The sequence below is a fragment of the Apus apus genome, chromosome 19 (assembly GCF_020740795.1).
Source record: "Apus apus isolate bApuApu2 chromosome 19, bApuApu2.pri.cur, whole genome shotgun sequence".
NCBI lineage: Eukaryota > Metazoa > Chordata > Aves > Apodiformes > Apodidae > Apus > Apus apus.
Window position 1 is genome coordinate 3462904 of NC_067300.1, and position 20202 is coordinate 3483105.

General features: G+C 42.4%; 1 protein-coding gene across 1 annotated transcript in view; it reads left to right on the forward strand.

The window, feature by feature from the left end:
* PAPPA (pappalysin 1) overlaps nucleotides 1–20202 on the forward strand; it is a 179581-nt gene that overhangs the window by 20883 nt on the left and 138496 nt on the right. The window contains exon 2 of the mRNA XM_051636912.1: nucleotides 4867–5935. Coding sequence (XP_051492872.1) covers nucleotides 4867–5935 — 1069 coding nt within the window. The remainder of the gene's footprint in view (nucleotides 1–4866; nucleotides 5936–20202) is intronic.

The following is a 20202-nucleotide window of genomic DNA, read 5'->3' on the forward strand; positions in this document are numbered from 1 at the left end:
GTTTTGTGTTCTGCCTTGCACGGCTGTGACGGGCTGTGCAGCACACCTGATGTGTTCAAAGTCAGACTGACCTCCTTCTTCCCCTTCCCCCAGCCTCACAGCTCCTGGAAAGGAAAGCATAACAAGTCTTTTTTTTTTTTTTTTTTTTTTTTTAAATTTTGTTTGGCTTCCCATTGCTCAGCAAAGTGAGGGAACTTTTTCTGCGTAAAGCATTACAACCTTACGTAATTCTATGGCTGGGCTGATTACCGGGAAGATCGCTGTTAGCAAGACACAAGAAGCTGCACTGAAGTGAGGGAGGGAGGCCTGGAGTCTGTTATTGATAATATTAAGTGGATTACAGCAGCTTGCATGGGCTACTTCTGAATCTCTTCTTTCAAAATCTGCCCACAGAAAGAGCTACTTAAGACTTCAGCAGCTACAGCCTCTAGCTGTGAGTTCCCGTTCCTCTGTGGCTGCTGTTGATAAACATCTCCTCCATTCTCAGCATTACCAGCTTGGTTGCAGCAATGCCTTGTGTCTTCACCCAGGACTTTCTCCCAGAAGTTCAGCAGCTGATGCTACATGCTGTGCTCCTGCTGCAGAACCCTGTCCAGCACACAGGTCCCATTAAAGGACGTGGCTCTGTTTAAGTCCCCAGCAAAGTCCTGAGAACAAACTGGGTTGCAAATCCAGTGCTGGTCTTGCTTAGGGCCTCCTGGAAGAGGTCAGATTCACAGTTGTATTCTGGAGCAGTTGTGGATCAGTAGACAGAGAACTGAAACTTCACTTTTAAGAAAAAGAGAGAGACTGTATTTCTGGTTTTCCATGTTTGGCTTTGGATCTTAGGAGTTTAATTTTCCACCTTTGCTCACTCTTTTGATGTCTAGGAACCTACTTTTCCTGTAAGGGACAAACATCACGGGACTGGGAGGAGCCTCAGGGGCCATCAAAGTCTCTCTCTGGCTAAGGAATGTGGCATCTTACTTTGTTCATGCTCTTCTCCAGAGTTGTCTGAAAAGCAACTCACTGCTTTGTGGGGAAGGAAGGTTACCAACGCCTCTTACTGGAAAGCTGAACTAGCACCTCTTCTGTTTTTTAATAGAAGATAAAATTCCATTTTAATCCCTTGGAGCTTTACAGGGTAAAAAACACTCAGACTAAGGAGTTAGAAGGACTGTCAGTGTTCTTCTCAGCTGTAGCTCTGTCCCTTTCTAGCAACTCAAGGCAAGCAGAAGTGAGGAAAACTGTTTGCTGCTGTATGAAACTTGTACATATTTTTTTAATCTAATTGCTGTGGGGAAAACAAACATCAGTTTTATTTCACACCATTTCTTGGCTCAGAAACTTTAGGCATATTCGCCAAATTGTGGTTTTTCAGTCACTGGCTTGAGTCTCATTTACCATGAGGCCTCTTTACACCACTTTTGGTTTGTAAAGGGATATTAAGTAGCAAAAAATTTCCTTTACCACATTATTGTAAAGAATTCTCAGTGTAAATGAGAATCTATGTTTTTCATGCAAATGTTGGTTGCGGTCACAGCTGAATTTTGAAATTCGGAGTGTCAACCATTGTGAGGGGTGATTTTGCTCAAAACCAGCCTTGTTTGGGGTAAAAGAGGCCTCTTCTTGTTTAAAATGTTCCTAATTATGTCTGAGAAATAACTCATGTCTATGGAACCTTTTACTAAATTGAAATAAATTGTGAAAACATCAAATTATTCAGTTTTCAGAAGTTCTGGCAATTATTTCACGTCCCTCTTCCAATGGCTTTGCCCTTATTAGTTGTCATAGAAGAAGTAATAAATTCTTTTATTATGACATCCAGAGTCCCAGCTGAAATTAGTTTCATTGTGCTGGGGACAAAACGGAAAAGTGACACTCCCTTAGCCGGAGGATTATTAGTCTAAAGCCAAAAGTAAGCGAAGGATTGGGAAAGTAGGTGCAGCACACAAGCAAAAGGAGGTCATGAAAAGACGTGGTACAACTTTGCAAGCTATAGGGAGTGTGGGTTCCTTATCCCTTTTCTTACCCTTTTTCCTTTCTCTTAAGAATAAAATAAGTCTGGCTGCTGAAGGGATTGGTTCAAGCCACCTTTTCATCAAGAGTTGGTTGTCTGTCATAGTAAAAGTTTGAGAAAAGAACACTGTACGTGGCATATGGATTCAGTCATGACCTTTGCCCTAAACTAGCAAACGTAAGGAACGGGAATAGTAGAATGTTTTAGTTCAGCAGCTTTCATACTGGCATGTTCCGTGGTGTCCCTATTGTCACTGCTTTTTCTTTTCTGCCCTCCTTTGGCTCCCTGTAAATCTTGAATTGATGGCAGCTGTTTGAGCCAAACTCAAGACACGTTGCATCACATCAGGGTTTAAATGCTCAAAGGCAAGGGAGGATTGCTACTATTCTGTAGTATTCCTCCAGCAGCTCCATCTGTTCAGCTGAGGTCAATCACTAGCATCATGCAGAACTTCAGAGAGAGAGGAAGATGTTCTTTAATGCTGGCTAGGAAACTGAATTTCCATTCCACAATAATTTATTAGTTCTTTGTGGGAAAATTTCCAGCCTGGGTCAGTACAAAAAGCCAAAAAACTTGACCCTTAAAGGCTGCATGGTGGACTTCCCCAGAGTTGGAGACCCCAGGAACCTGGTCCAGGACTTCCTGCTGTCAGTCCAACAGCAGGGATCTTGGATGCCTTAAGAAGCAGGTGGAGCAGCTGTGGAGGGTGCAGCTGCTTGTGGTCCCCAGGCCTGGAGAATTCAGTTGCCAGGCAGCAAAGGGGGCAGGAGATGGTGGAGAGCATGACTGAGATGGGTTAACCTTCTCTGCTTTCAGTCAAAACAACTGAGGGAGGCCCTGGAGTTCTCCTGGCCATCTTGAAGACCTGCAGCTTCTCAGATAAAATTGTTGTGACTAGCCCACTTCTGCATCATTTTTTTCTGCTCTCACCATGTTGGCATTTCTTGGTAGGCAGAAACTCTCTTACAAAATGTCTGACCAGCTCAAATGGTCTTATTGCAATAAGTAGAGATTTTTTTATAACTTCTTTTTTATCACTTAGTTGGAAGAGGGAGTTTTCTTGCCAGCTGTCTTCTTATTCATTGCAGTATTATCCACCCACTAGCTTTGGACAATCCCTTAATTTGAGATTCATAAAATGCAGGTGTTTATCAGCTTTCATACATCTGAAAATGAATGCTTTGTAAGAGTATTCCACACAGAAAAATTAAAAACCACTTAAAAACTAGACTCAAAAAGGTCATTGGTAACTTTGGCTTTAATGTAATGAGCTTCTCAGGTAAATATCCATCCTAGCAAATGTCATTTTTTTAGCATATTTGGTTTTTCCCTTCCTGGTTCTCCTCCTCTCTTTTCTCATGATCAGAAGTAGCAGTAGAAACTAGAAACTGGTCTTGAAAAGGTTTTGAACTGAGTGTGCCCTACAGATGAATAAACACATTACCTTCCGAACCCTGGGATCTCTCTTCCAAAGGAAACAGGAAAAGGGGGAGCTCAGAGTCCCTAGCAAAATACCAGTGTGCAGAAAAAAAGGCCCGTTCAATTTTATTTTTTTTTTTAACTTTCCCATCAGAAGACTTTTTTTTACAAGGGGAGGAGAGGGGAAGGGTGTGAGGAGAGAGGGGAACATGGGTGCTGGGAGAGGGGAGGAAAAATACATTGAATGCTCCTGTAACCTTTGCTCTGTTGATACTAGACAAGACTGCACTGTTAATGAGTGATTGTTAACAGATGGCTGTTGAGCAACTTAGAAGCAGAAGATGTTATTTGCTTGTAGTGCTGGGAGGGTTAGGGTGCAGGGGTGAGGTAAGGGGATATTTAGTCTTTTCATGTGGACTGAACTGTCAGAGATTTATGATATTCGTTTAGGCTTTTGGAAGTGGAGGCTTAGGGGAAGGATTGTTTTCTATGTACTGGTAGTAGAAGGGCCATTTGGTGCTGAAGGCTCTAACAATTCCTTCTTCAGTTGAGGTGTGTCCCTGCAGCTCTTGGTCTTTGAGGACTGAAAGTTGGAAGCTTATGTCTTCAGCTTGCTAAACCTTATGTCCCAAGCTGAGGAGGAGTGGGCTCTTCCCACCCCTTGAAGCTGTCTGTTGACTAGGTGACAGAGCTTTAGGTGTGGATCCACACTTTCTGAGAGAAATCATTACTGAATATACCCTGCAGTTCACCAAATTGTTAGGAAGTGTGTGTGTGTGAGGGAGCAGGGATCTTTCTGAACGTGTTGTCCACTCGTGTGTGTATTTTGCCCTTTCCTGGTGTGGTATATACCTTGTTCAGGACATCCAGCATACCAGTGTATGCTAGTTCCTTACTGGCTTTTATAGGGTATGAATGTGAAGGGAGCCTGAACACACCCCATCTGCTCTTTTTGGGATTTGGGTGCTCGAACCTGCCAAGATCATTGCAGGTGCTCACTGCTTTTCAATCTGTGTAGTATTTAGATTTTATATTTAATTCTCCTCTAGACTTTCCTAGATACAGGGTTCAGGGGTGTAAGGTATGAGTGAGATCAACAAGGACTGCTTCTCAAGACTGTTTTTACTTTCAACCAGCAATGTATGGCTTGAGTAAAGGTAAGAACCAAATGCACAGTACAACATTTTGCTGACAGGAATTTGTGAAAGAGTTTTGGTCATTGGTCAGGAAATGGAAATCCTGTTTGTACCCACCACTGGTAAATCTTAACACGACCTCCCACGATCATGCACTAGGTGATTTAATGTCTTTCTCGTACGCTGACTTTCTAATGTATGTAGGTGAGTGTGTATATATACATATAGAGAGATATATTTATACAGTTTAAAGACTAATTTCTTTCTTCTGTCATCCTTATTTATACATATTTCTTTTTTGGGGGCACATAGGACTGTATGACAAATGTTCTTACACCTCCCGTGACCGAGGATGGGTCCTGGGGATTAACACCGTCAGTGACCAGGGGAACAGAGACCCCCGCTATTTCTTCTCTCTGAAGACGGACCGTGCTCGCAAAGTGACCACCATTGCAGCACATCGCAGCTACCTCCCCAACCAGTGGGTGCATCTGGCTGCCACGTACGATGGGCACCTGATGAAACTCTATGTGAACGGTGCCCAGGTGGCCACAAGTGGAGAGCAAGTGGGCAGCATCTTCAGTCTTCTGACCTTGAAGTGCAAGGTGCTCATGGTTGGAGGAAATGCCCTGAACCAGAACTATCGGGGTTACGTAGAGCACTTAAGCCTCTGGAGGACAGCCCGGTCTCAGAAGGAGATCTTGTTGGACATGGGCCAGGCAATTCACAGACAAGACATGCCTCTACCTCAGCTAGTTCTTCAAGACAGTTTACTGAATGTGAAAAACACCTGGTCTCCCATGAAGGATGGCAGCAGTCCTCAGAGCAAGTTCAGCTATCACCATGGCTATTTGCTGGATACCAGCCTAGACCCTCCTCTCTGCGGACAGACAGTCTGTGACAACACGGACGTGATCTCCAGCTACAACAAGCTCCCCAGCTTCCGCCGCAACAAAATCGTTCGCTACCGTGTGGTCAATCTCTACGATGACAAGCACCAGAACCCCACCGTCAGCCGGCAGCAGATTGAGTTCCAGCATCAGCATTTAAATGAGGCTTTCAGCCGCTACAACATCACCTGGGAGCTGGAGGTGCTGGAGGTGAAGAACTCTTCCCTTCGCCACCGACTCATCCTGGCCAACTGTGATATTAGCAAGATCGGGGATGAGAACTGTGATCCTGAGTGCAACCACACCTTGACTGGGTATGACGGCGGGGACTGCCGGCACGTACGCCACACGCTCTTCAACAAGAAGAAGCAGAATGGTGTGTGTGACATGGATTGTAATTATGAGAGATACAACTTTGATGGTGGGGAATGCTGTAACCCAGAGATAACAGAAGTCACCAAGACGTGCTTTGACCCATACTCTCCTTACAGGTAGGCAAATTCGTAAACAAACAAGCCTTTGATGTTCATCTTAATGAGTATGTGTCTAGGTATTGATCAGCCTGCTGCTTTTGAACTCTTGTGTTATTGACATTGCGAGCTTTGGAGTTCTTGCTGCCTTTATTCTTTTGATAGTATTTAGTTCTCATTAATGAGATCTCCATAATGGTTGCAATAGCTCCCTAACGTTGAATTGGTATTCTCCTTCTTGGCTAAAGAAAAGTCAGTGCTAAAGACCAAAGCAGCCAGCCTTGGGAGACCTGTTAGTTGTTGGTTATGAGCAGCATATTATAACACTGCACAGTTGATTTAACCACAGACTCTTAGGAATGGGGATTGGATGTCATCGAATGCTCATATGTGTTTGGAGAGGGAAGAGCCCCTCAGGCATGGAACAGAGCATAAATAGTCTTAGGTAGACTTTATTCTGTAAGACTTCTTTGAAGGAAGGTAGGTTATTCTATATTCTTAAAGCTATGAGTGCAGCTTTCTGTAAGCACTGCTGGAGAGGGGCAGCTGAGTCTGAGAGTTATGAGAAGGGAGGTGGGTCCCAGGTTCCTGGCAGTGCTTTTACACACACTGGGTTGGTAATTGAGCTCTTCTGTGCCCCTTTTCATATCTATGAAAACAGGAGTAATGCCACTTCATTGCAAATGGCAGGGCAAATTTCTGTGGGTGGATGCGAGTTTCTAAGATCCTCAGCTAAAGGCTTCCTTGTGTTGTAGCTTGAAGAGGGGTATCCCTGAAGAACTCATATCAGTTAAGTACCACGTGCCTACAATTACCCCAACTTGCTTTTGCTCATCTTTAGAAAAGAGTTCATATTTAAGTAAAAGAGTGTTCCTTATGAATGGGTTAGAAATACAAAGACACAGAAGATGAAGACTAAAGCTGAAATTCTGTTTTCTCTACTCCACGTGAAAGGTTTTTTAAGGCAATTCATGGAATCAGGGGGGGAAACTTTTAGATGGTCAGAGCACCCTGTGTTGTCAACACTAAAGTTCACATTAAGAAGGAAAGTACAAGGTGTTCTGAAGTCCCTTCCATTATAGCAATTCAGGCTATATTTGTAACTTCCTTAGAGAGAAAAGTTTTAAAACCACATTATCAGCTCTACTGGAGCTTTAAATACACATAATTAAGCTGCAAAGAAATGCTTCCTTTCCAGTTTGTTTTTTAAACTCCAGTGAGTTTGTTTTTTAAAAAATCCTTATAGCTCAGCTTGATTTCAGGCTTTTACCAGTGAACAAATCTCAAATGAGGAAATACTTTAAATACTAATGATTGAAAATATTGAAAGGAAAAATACCAATCTTTCAATACTGTTCAACTGGAGAGGAACACAACTAAGCAAGTATTCTCAAAGGCATCATGCAAATTGGAATGTTTTAGCACTGTGGTTCTGAGAACTTGAGGTGTTAGTTATAACAGCTATGACAATTTTTAGAAAAATACATTATTTTTAATCTGATAGTATCCTTTTATCACTTTTTCTGTGACCAGCATGATATCCATACAAAATTAAATAACTAAAGCCAAGTAAATTTTAGTTGACAGATTAAAGACTGTCTCTTAATGTTATTCTGACATACCGAGACACTTCTACTTCAAATGAGGTCTTTTTGATGCACAGGTTCTACTTGCACAAGCCCGAGCAAGGAATTTAGTTTCAAAATCTGAAGTTACCTTAACAGAGCAGAGTTACTTTTCATACATGTTGTATGTTCCATTTTGAGATATCTACCTTGCTGAATTTGTTGGAGGTTTTGGCTTTCACGGCATTGAGCTCACAGACCTTTTTCACTCCCATTTTGGCTTGAGAAACCTCCTCTTGACTAAGACACTTCAGTCAGTTAGGGAGGCCTGAAGGTCCTCTTTCACAGTGTAGAGCCTGAGAAAGCCTATGGGTCCTCCACAGACTTTTTTTTCCAACAGTTCAGTTTCATTTGTTTGTCTTTTCACAGACATTTGGATGCAGCATTGGTGATTGGTAATGAAACCAAGAAGAGAAGTAGAGCCTTTATTTGTTGGATGACACACTTAGGCTGAGCTCATACCCACCACTAAGATGATTTTTGCACTCTGTGGCAACATACAGCAGTTAGGGCTGTGGATTTGGTCAATGAGGTTTCTAAGACTGAACACTGCTTTGAGTATTTAGGCTAACAAATACAGGTCTAGGGGAGTGGCTTTGGCAGTCAAGCCTTCATTGACTAAAAGGATGAAGATTCAAACCCTATGTTTGGCTTTGGTATTGCCTTCAGCATTATCCCCAGAGAGAGATTTCCATGCCAGTTAGTGACTCAGTCAAAATCTGTGACTCAGTTGGCACCATCTGGGCCCATTTTGCATCACCATCCACTCTTGTCATCACTTTCATTGGCAAGGAGTCTTCAGTCCCCTCTAGTGCAGGCCTTGCACCACATCAATGAAGACATCGCCACTGCCACTGAAAGCTCACATCTAATTCCAGGTATTTCCACTGCCAAAATTCAGTTTAACAATGGCAGAAGGGAAAAGAGCCCCCAGTCTGGTGAGGCATCAAATAAAAGTGGAAAAAAAGATGAAATGGTACCAAAAAAAGGTTTTTTGAGCTTTGGGCTCTAAAGATTCTTCACAGCCTTCCACGGTACTGGAAGGGCCCTCAGATGCTACTGGGTTTTGTTCCTCCTACATATTTATTGTCAGCACTTGTATTCAGCTGTTCACCATGTCAGTGTTTATTCCTTAAATACTTTTGTCCCTTGGAACCAAGCAAAAAGTGCTAATGCTTGATTAGTGCTGTTATAACAGGATCCTTCTTCAGTGTCTTTTCATCCCCAAAGGAAGATGTATCACTTTCCAGTCACTTTCCTTCTTCTGACTGTCTCATTCCCAGTCCATCAAGCCTCCATACTGGGACAAAGTTGCTCTGAGTCTTGTTACAAAAAGCTCTGTGGATATCTCTCTAGGAAAAAAACAAAACAACAACAAAAAAACAACAATAAAACAAAACACAAACAGACAAACAAACCTGGAAAAGTGAAAAGGGGAGTGTCCAGGCAAGTGGTGGAGTCACCATTCCTGGAGATGTTCAAAACATGGCACTTTGGGAAATGGTTTAGTGGCTATGGTAGTGATGGGTTGATGGTTGGACTTCATGATCTTAAAGCTCTTTTCCAACCTTAATGATTCTATGATTCTTGACTAAGTGCAACCACATGTGATATCACTGGAGTAAGTTCAAGACACGTCCCATTTGCATTATTAGCTTTTTGTGATCCTTTTGGCACCTTGTACAAAGTGCTCAGGTACTATAAAGGTGTCCTTCAGCCACTGTAGTGGTGCAAGCATGGTGACTTCAGAGCTGATCCCAGCAGCAAAGGGTTTGTTTGTTCCCCCCCCTTCTTTCTGGCATGTCTCCAAAAACGTTTTCCTCCAAAGAGTTGAGATTCTGTGCTACAGTCAGGTAGTGGGGATGTTGGCACACTGAGATTTAAGTACAATGGCTTATCCTTACAGAAGTTTGCCAGAGGAACAGTTCAGAGGGACAGCACTGATGGGTGGGGACTCTGCTCTCAGAGCTGCTCAGCAGAAATGCTGTAAACATTGTGGTACCAACTAGATCATCTCTTCTCTTTTTTAATACCCTACAGGGAAAAACCGAAGGACTGGTTATCATTAGCCACACAGCAGGCTTTATCCAAGAATATCTGCCTCACTCTTTTTTTTTTCTTTTTTTTTCTTAATTTAATGAGATTTGCAAATATTGTTCAGCTTTCCTTAATTTCTGCAGTTCTGGGAAATTAAAACATGTTAAGATCATACAGTCTGGCCCAATACAAAGGGAAGGAACAAGGACAAACACACTTGCCAGAAAGACACATTCTTTGTGTTATTTGGGATATTGCTGGTTACAAAATAGGGGAGACTTTGAGCTCATGACACCTACCATGGCTCCTGTTCAAAAAACTTGAAACAAACAGCAAGGGATCGTAGGAAATCATGCTCTGTAAGTGCCATTTGATGTGGCAAATTCTTGCACCATACTATGGTTAACTGCGCCGTTCCTTTTATGTAATATTGGGCTTGCACATCAGGCTTCACCACAGCATCACATGGACAGATAAGAAGCATTCCCCTTGATGCCTTCTTAGGAAAATGCTGATGGAATTCCTGAAACAGTAAAGTTTCCTGAAGTCTCTTCAACCTTCCTTAATTCATACAATCTACTGAATACTTGCTGGAAATCCCCCCCTGAATAACTGACCTTGGGGACAGGCTTTCTCAACATCCACACATGTGCCCTGGAGGCTCCTGCAAACCCCTGCTCTGCCTGAACAAGGGGCAGGGATGAACTGTACCCACTCACAAGTCTGTTTGCAGCACCTGCCTGCAGACTCAGGGTGACATCAAGCCAAAGACCTGGAGCCCAGTGACCTGCTGATACCACCCCTGGCCTTCTCCAACACTTGAGCATGTTCAGCAGGGCTCAGTGTGTCACAGCTCACCCAAGCTTAAGGGCATGGTCACATTCTAGTCGTAAGTAAACTAGATGCTGAATCCATGTATGAACAGTCTGTAGAAGATTCCATAGTGGTTTTGAAGAGCAGTGAGTATGGCAGAGCCTGTTTGAGGAGCACATCGTGCTGTGCCACATGGATGGCAGCAGTGGCATTAAAAGCAAGAGGTGGCTGGCTAATCTACAGCCTAGGTCAACATGGTGCAGAAAGATGAGCTGTGCCTGCACTTCAGGGCTCCTCAATGGAGTTCTGATCAAATCAACTTCAATTCTTTTTTCTTCTGTTCCACTGGAAATCTTTTCTTCAGGCTTCTTTGCAAAACGTGGTCAAATTACTCCAGAGGAGGCAGACATACTTAATGCCCCTTTCTAGGAGCTAGAAGAGTCGTAAGAAATACTCCTTGATTAATTTCCACCTAATCCTAAACACTAAAAAGAACAGAATAAATCCATCAAAGCCCTTCAATTCAGGAAGCTTGAGAACTTAATCCCTTGCCTGGAAGAGACCGTTGTGCTGCTCTTGACATCAAGGGTTCCTGCATTCACACAGGTATCAGGCAGACATATAGCAAATACCCGAGTTTTCATCTAGGGATTCAGTGTGAAATATCCAGTTCTTTAATTGCCCACCCCAGGGCTTTTTAGAAGGTGGACACTCTAGGACAGATTTGCTGTACCTTGATAGTTGTCACCCAAAAGCCAAGTCCCAACAGGAAATCCTCTGTTCTCTCTGTTTATTCTGTCCTCTAGTCCAGATGTCAGGGATGTTAATCAGCTGGGAGGAGTTGCATCTGTTCCATGCTAGTATCTGACATTTATAAGTCTAGTTTTGAATTCTGATATAGACAGGATTCAGTACTAAAGAAACTATTTCTACATCTACAGCTGCACACCCTAGGAACAGTAGGAGTTTGCTCAATTTAGCTTGACCCACAGTCATTTTTCCAACATTTTTCAGGAAACATTTTTTCCCCAAGACTCATAGGACTCATGGTTTCTTTCATGGATGTTATCCATTATGTGAAAAAATCACTGTCTGGTCAAACTGCAGGATGCTTGGAATGAAGACAGCCTATAAAATCTATGGAGTAAACTATCAGAGATCATTAAGAATCCTTGTGGGAGACAATAGATTAAAGTATTATTATACTCTTTGGTGCTAATGCAGACCCATTTGGCTCTGGAACCCCACATGGAAGATTTGCAAGTGCAGAGTCTGCAGATTTGGCAAGGGCTGAATTTACCCCTCACTGCCCTGCAGCACTGTGCCCTCAGGCTTGGCTGCTTTCCAGCCAGCCCTCACCAGCCCCTGGTGGAGCAAACAAGGTGGATCTCAACCACTCCCACGCTCTGAAGAGCAGCAGCGTCTTGAAACTGTTTTATTCTCGTTGCTGATCCATTGAAATTAGACAGCCTCACACACAGATCCAGTTTGATGATGTCCACTATGCCTCTTTCAAGTGCTGTGGGGCTTTGCATTGCTCTCATTTTTTCCCCCTTGCCCCTTTGTGTCCCCCCTCTCTCCAGCAAGGGGGTGAGGTGCCCTTGGCGTTTTTAATTAGTGGTGGCTGAAACCTTCTGTAAATTCAGGAGGTTACACCTTTCACACAGAGAAAGATGCAAAGCACAGGCTATTTCTGTAGCAAGCTTGACCAGGTACAATACTTACATTTGCAACTCCAGTTCTATCTTTCAGATTATTTTCTATTAAGAATTGAAGTCCAGTTTGCACAAGCAATAGCAGCCCCTTGGGGAACACAGAGCAGCCACTGCCACCATGCTCCATGTGCAGCATCCATGAACACAATGCATTGACTGCCTCTCACATGGATTGCTGGACTTGGGCAGATAGTGCTTCAGCTGGGTTGTTTTATTTCTCTAATCATCCCTTCACTATTGCTGCAGATAGAAATGTACTAAAATCTTTCAGCAGAGGTGATGCTGACTTGTGCTGTGTCTTGGGGTATCTGTGAACTTCATGTTGGGTGAGAAAGTCAACCCAAAAGTATGTTTATTAAGAAAATAGTATTTTCTGCAAGTAGACTATATTTCTGGATAGGAAAATACCTTTGTGTCTCAGAGGACTTCTCTGCTCCCTCAGTGGATCTGATGGAAAGTTTGGGAAAAGAGATGCAAGTTCTGAGGAGAAGAAACAGATAACACTGTGCCTGTGCTATGATTTTCAGAGCAATGATATTCATGATGTAGCTGGAAGAGCAGAAGCTTACAAGGAAGGCAGGTTTCAGCTGCAGAGAGGATGTCTTTTCTTAAGCCAAGTAATAGTGGTAGGGGAAAAAAAAAAAAAGAATAATCCAAAGAAGGGTTTATGAGCTTGAAAACTCATTCTTTTCTCCTGAAATTAATCAGATGATCAAGGGAAAAGAAAAAAAGAAAAATGTTTCTCCCAAGAAGTCAATGTTTGTGATTTTTTTTGTACTTTAATTTTTTTATGTTGTTGGCCTGTTGAGAGATTTCAGAGGTATGAGAAGGAGTGTATGTTTGGGGATTTGGGGATGTATCCATGTTTAAATTTGATAGCTGGAACAGAATGAGGAAGGGATTAACTAAATGGAAAGGTGAGGGAAAAGAGGAAGGTCTTGGAAAAGATTGACTGAGAAAGGATGCAGGGTCAGATGTCTAGGTAACAGCATGAAGCACAGGCTGTGTCTATTGGCCTGTGTTTGACCTTCTTTGGCAGCAGTTTCTGATGTTTTAAGTCCCTGTCTGCCTCCTCCCTGTTCTGTCTTCCTTCTTTCCCCACAGCAGGTCATCCCTTCATATAGGCTGTCTCCTCTGCCCAGGTTGGGGCTGAGGGACACCCAAGAAGTGGATGTCTTGGTTTATCTTCTCTTAATTGAATTGTCCCTCAAACAACCCAGGGTCAGGCTGGTGTAGAGCTGTCCCATCACTTCTGCACCTCTCCACCACTAAGATATGCTTGTGCAGAGTGACTGAAGAGGCCCATTTCAAAGTAGGTGTGATGTCTTCTCCGTTACCTATATGTTAAAACATCCATTGAAATTATCTTGCAGAGTCATAAAACTTTGCCTCTGCATATTTGAGAAGGGTGAAGAGTGTGGGTGATCAGAAGGGACTCCAGAGAATTGCTGGTAATAATGTCCTTAGAGCTATCAGGAAATGCAGTGATGCAGAGCCTCACAACAGATCTTTTAGGATTACTGAGATACACTGGAGCCACTTCAATATTTGTAACACGTGTTTATAAAAGCTTTGCTGTAAAAAAGCCTGATGCTGATAACCACAGTCATTTTTCATCCATTAGGGCCAGATTCATTGAGAAGTAGGATGGATATATCCCTGCCCTACAGCCTGGCAGAGTGATTAAACTAGGAACACAAAGTGTCAAAAGCAGTTCTGTGTTTGCTTGCAGCTCTGGCTGGAGCATTTACAGGACCCACATCCAGTGGAAGAAGATTAGGGGCACTTGCCCTGCTGGGGTCACTGAAATCCCATCCTTCAATTTTGTCCTGAGTAGATTTGCAGTGTCTCAGGGTAACTCAACTGAAACTACCTTGTTTGCACATAATTTCAGCACTCAAAATTAACATACATTTGCAAGAAAGTGTTTTCGGGTTCATTAGTAATGGATGGGTGGCTACACCATCAGAGTGCTTGTTCTCAGCTTTCAAAAGGACCAGGGTGAGCTGCACTGAGGAGACTTCTTAGACTACTTAAATGTTTGGGGTATGAAACTCTAATAAAGCTCCAAAAAGTCAGGAAATTTGGAGTGAAGGCTGAAACTCCATACCTAGTGCACCCTACTGGGTCTCTGTATTTCAGAACACGTTGTTTGTTCACTGAAATATCTCCAGTATGAAGCTCTTTAGGGTGGAGTTTCACCTTTAACTCTAAATTTCCTGGCATATGTGAGTTTGAAGTACATGCTCAACTTTTCCCTAGTGCTGTTTTTCATTTTTAATTTCCTTTTTCTTTTAAAGGAGGGACACTAGTAGAAGAACCCCTGCTAAAAAGGGATCCCGCTGAAACCAAGATTAGAGTTTTGGGCCTAATTTGATCTTTCTGAAATTCTTCAGAAGGATTAGGTTCAGCAAAATGTATTCTACCATTGTTTTAAAGACTCTTGTGGCTAGTCCCCCTCAGTGAAAAAGGTGGATAAAATCTGCATCCTGCAGACTAGTTATTTTAGAAGGTAGCCAGATGTTTGAGTAGTATAGAACAAGCCTTGGGAAAACAGAACAATTCATGTAAATTCTAGTTAAGGATCTGGTCATGGTCATTGAGATGTGTGAGATGTTTGTTGTGAAATGTGTAATTTCCATTCATTGAATAATTACAGAAGCAGCCCAAGTTTGATGCTGTCACTTGCTGAGTTACATCAGTGATGGTAAAATAGTGGAAACAGCAGTGGTTTGAAATGACAGCTGTGGCAGTTACCTGCAATGCCTTTAAAATAATTTTGGCCCTTGATGTTGAGAAGATGTGTCATCACCGATTCGTGTGAGGGCAGCTTCACCAGGGTTGAATTACAAGAGTTTGGTGAATAATTTTTTTTTCTGCTGCTTCAGAAAGCATCTTTTGAGCTATACTGCCAGTAGATAATATGGAATAAATTTGCTTCTCATGCTATATCCTTGTTGTGTCAATAAATCAAAGGTTTCAGTGGGAAGCTGTGGTAGTTGGATTCCCCAGAACAAGACTCAGATGTTTTTTCAAATCATTCCAATCAGCTTTGCAAGGAGAATTTATCTTAGTGAAATATCCTGAGGGAAATTTGAAAAAGAGCTGGAGTTATTTGGCATTGGTGGTGCAAGTGCCTGTGGCCTCAGCCCCCAGTGTGATGTAAGAGGGAAGGACCTGAGCCTGTTCTCCAGAGGACCTGAGGCTCTGGCACTGTTTCCCTGCCAAGCCTTGGGATGGCTGTGACATTGAACAGAGTTTGCATGGGAAGTCCCTGATACTCAGCAATTCTGGAGGATTTTTAAGAACTTTAGTTGATACCAAGAAAAGTGCAAAGTGTAATCCAGGTTGAGGGGATTCCTGCAGCCTGGAGCCGGGTACTTTGTCACCAGCCAGCCTGTTTATAATGGAGCTGGTATCCTTCAGTTCTGAAAGGATGGGGAACTCCCTGTGTCCTCTGCTAAGCTGAGCACTTCTCCTTCTGACACATAAAAGCGCTTTGAAGCTTTACTGGGAGACAATATTCCTCTCCTTTCACCCTTTCTAGTACGGCCCCACCAACACCCTTGTGTTGCATTTCCAGCCTTGATGTCATAATATGGATCACAGCTGGTTGGGTTGAATTTCCCCTGAGTTGCCCAGGATGCTGCTGAAAGCACAGGAAGAGCAAAAATGCTTTAATCAGTTAAATCCGTTGAACAAAAATAAAAAGTAGATGAGACCTTAAAATTTACCCTGTGACCTTTGACACTTGCTGTGATGACATCTTTGTGCTTTTTCTTTAAGTGCAAGAGTTTACTGGGGCTTGGCAGAAGGGTGGAGTGAGGAAGACACGGGAGAGGGGTTTTCTGAGTTTAAAAAGGAAAAAAGAAAGTGTCAGTGAGAAAATGGAAATACCCTGATGCTTCTGCAGCCCAGTGCTGGAGTTGGTCTGTCCCCTCTTGCACGGAAGGGGCTCATTTTCCCTGAGCTTGACTATGGCCTTATTTAATGGCTTTGCTCTGACATGGAGCCAAGAAAGAGCTTTGCTGTGTGATGCCGGGTCCTGAGTGTGTTCAGGCATCCACAGCTGCTACCTAGCAAGGGTTGGCTTTTGACTACTGAGGGTTGTTTTGGTTTTGTTTTTTTATAGCCACAGAGGGCAACTATTAATAGATGAGATTTACCAAAACACGAAGCTACACAGCATGACATGGAGGGGAAGAGGGAAACCTGTGTGATTTATGCCAGGAAAATTCCATGCCGAAATCACTGTGCTGAAAGACCCAGTAAAAATGAATATGCCAAGAAGGGGATTTAATCTGTTACTTGGGCTGTGCCAGCGTTTCTCCTCCATTAAGGCTTTGCCCCATCACATGAAGCTTGTTGCTGCATTATTTCTTCAGTGTTAAGCAGCACAAATTGTACAATGGATAAAGATAAGACACAGAAACATAAAATGCCAACTTTTCTGAGATGTGATTGGACTGTGAAAGAAATACCAAAAGGAAGCGGAGGCATTCCTGACCCTGAAGACATTTCAGTTTGATCAGACGTGGGATTAGGGGTAAAATGTGAGGAATTCCACATTGTAGTAGGAATGAGCTGATCAGGAGTTTGCCTCTTTGTTTATTGATTCATTTCTACTTTCTGTGATATGATGTAGTGAGACTTGTGCCCTTGTCAGACTTGCAAATTATATTCGTAAATTGAAGATGACAAGTTGAGCAGAAAATAGTGAGGGTGTCAATTCAAGCTTCTTTTGTAATTAGAGCTCAGATATAGATTAAATAACATAAAATCTGGATGATATCCATTAGTATACCCATCACTGTTAATCATCTGCATGTTTTCTGTGCACCTTTCGAAGACAAGACCCATTACCCATAGTGTTTGGGTATTAAACACCCCTTTACACTTGGAAAAGCTTTGTCTTAAGTTGTTTTGTGTTTCCTTGAGTCATTTATTCAGTTTGTTTAATTAAAAAGGAGTCAGAGAAAGATTAACTAGCGACAAATTCTAAGTAAATAAAGCAGTATGTTGCACTCATTAAGAGAATGTAGGTAAACCTTAAAAAGGCCAGAGCTTAGTTTACTTTACGTGAACATCAGAGAGTGTGGATATGTTTCTGAACTGTCTGAATTGCTTAGGTTGGCAGAACTGGCTGAAAACAATTGCAAACCAGCGTTTTTCTGTCTTGTTTCTATCTATCCTTATTTCCAGGAGCTTGATGGTGATCTCTTCCTGTCCTCAATCCCAGTGAGCACAAAGGCAGGCAAACATAGGCATGCCTGAGAAATATTATGAATTACAAACACTGATATTATGCAAAATAACTGAATATTTTTGGGCTTGGCATTTCTGGTTAAGGGGTTTTATTTTGGTTCCATGTTTGGTTTGCTTTCTGTTAAGGACTAGTTCTGTGAGCTACTGCTACCTCCCAAAATGAGTAGTCTCAGTGTTGTTGCTGGGGATAAGAATTGGCTATTTGTAGTTGTTGTTCTGTTGGTTCCTTAGGGGAACAGTCATGCCATCTGCTCACAGCAGGTACAGACACGCAGCACGGGAATGATTTAGGGAATTATATCTTTAAGTCTTTATAATTGCTGGAGAAAAGGTAGGCTCTTCCACTAGGATACAGAGCACTGAGGTTAGAGACTGAAAATAGGTATGTAAATGTCACACACGATTTCCATCAGGCTTCCCCATCACGCTGCCTTCCCTAACGGTCACTCAATCTTTTCTATTTTTCCATGTATAATGTTGTTCCAAGTGTATGTTATGCTTTCTGTCTGGACTAAGTTACATATCCCAAGCTCTTTGAAGTCCCTAGAAAGATTGAACTCTCCGAGACTTTGGTCTTTGGCTTGGATCTCTACATCCAGAGCACGAGTGAGTTTGAGAGCTTTCCTGAGATGAAGGGCTAAAAGGAAAGCTCCTACAGAACAGCACTGCACTAGAGTGAGCAGAAGAAATGTTTTGGGTAAGGATTGATGGCAACAGTTCATAGCATTATGAAAATTACTTCCCTTTTGCCTCCAGCCTTTTTACCACGGCTGTGTCAGTGCCAAAAACCAGAACTCACTCACTAATTCTTCCAGAATTGATCGGTCATGATAAACTTCCAAACACAGAGTAAAATGCTTCCGTCAGACACATCAGTGTTTGTCCAAGTTTGCCTGAAGAAATCTGTGCTGTTTGATCCCCCCCTGCACCCAGTTGGATTCTGAAAAGGGTGAGGAGTTCCTGGCTTCCTCCTTGTACACTGAGAATTCCTCTAATAATTTTGCTTCTGGGGATGGAATTATTAATGGGGTTTTAATTCAAAATGTCTTATTTTGTCTTAAAAATGCAGGCTCAAACCTTTTGCTGTCCTCATCTTAATGAGATGCAAAGTTCTTTCTTTATCCATCTGGGAATGCTACATGAAGCATTTCCAGTTTTTCATCTCCTCTAGTAGGAGGAGATAGTCCAAGAGGTGGTTCTGGGATGTCTTGGATTCCCCCCTGCAGAGTAAGGCAGGATGTCAGGTTTATAAAGCTCTTGAGATGTAATTGAGCTGGCAGCAGAGGAATTGTGGAAGTGAGGGAATTCATAACAGCTCCTCTCTCTTAGTCAGAGGGCTGCAAGACATTTCATGCTAACATACATTTTAGAACTGTGGGTTTGCATAATTCAGGATCTAGGTGTAGGAAATAATGGACAGAAATTACAACTTGCATTTTTTGCTGGGTCCTTTGCAAAGCTAGTTTAGAAGTCATTGAGATCTTAAGTCCTGCAGTAGTTGTCAGGGTCACGTTACCAAAAAATTACCACAGCAGACCAGAACAAAGTTGATGTGTGGTTGAGATATGTAAATGGAGTGACGGAGTGTGCAAATGTTATGGGGAAATTAAACTGCATGGGACTGTCTGTAGCAGTTGTACTTGTGGCAAAAGTTGGTCAAGAAATTTGCCATCAAGGAAGATTAGAGTTTTCCCCCTCTTGTGCTGGTATTTGACAATGGAGAACAGATCTTTGCATTCTTGTAGCCCCTTCCTAAAGGTCTGTGTTTGATTCAAGTGGATCCACAGGCTTGTGGTGCCAAAACAGGCAATTTCTGTGCTCATGTCTGAAGGCCAAATATATGGGTATGATTTCCTATAGTTTACTGTTACATGCTGGATCAGTATTATGCGTTTCATAAGCTGCCAGTCCAATTTTGTAGGGTCTTGGGAAATGTGTCCTCCAGGGAATGCTTACAATCAGCCTTATGTTTTGAACTGATAGTGCCTGGTTTCTGGTATATATTAGCAGATCCATATGTGAGGCAACCCAAATGTCCTTCTATCCCACTCATAACCTGGGCATTTGATGTGTCTGCTGCCCACTGTTTCCTTAAGTGGTAGACGACCTTTTCTACTTGATACAGCCTTCAGTTCAAGAAATGTCCACTCTCAGAAGCACACATGTTCAGTGGTACTTGCCATACCTTATATCTAGGCAGAAGTTGCACGTCCTGTGTAGGTTTAAAAAACAGAAGTCTGAATGTTCTTGAGTATTTGGAAAAGGCACATTTACATCTTTCTTCTTGCTACTTGTCTCTGGCTCAACAGAGAGAAATCAGGAGGAAGGTTTTGATGTCAGGGAGTTAGTTGTGTTGCAGTGTCTGTTACAGCCATTGCTGTCACGTTCCATCTCCCAGCAGCAGTTGCTTGACAAAGTTGTCTTATACTACATCCTTTCTCCCACTCTTCCTTTCTTTCTGTCTTCCTGGTGACCAGGAGTGGAAATGAAAAAAAAAATAATAATAATTGCAAAAAATCATTTGATTTAGAAAATACACTCTCCACAAGACTTTTTCTTTTCTGCAGCTCTGAACTATTTTCGTTGCAGGTGTGTTGGTGCTTCTGCCAGGTCACCTGGCAACTTACTGTGGATTCTGGGAACTTCAAAGCTGAATGTTCTTATGGGAAGTTTCTGTTTCAGCAACTGACATTTTCTGTTTCCTTGTAATCTCTTCTCTGCTGGGAAAGAACAAAAATAACCAGCTTTTGTAGCTGTCATAACATTTAATGGTTCTTTGACTATTAATTTAGATTTTTTTCTTAAAAATGTGTGCAAGAATTCACAGTTGAAG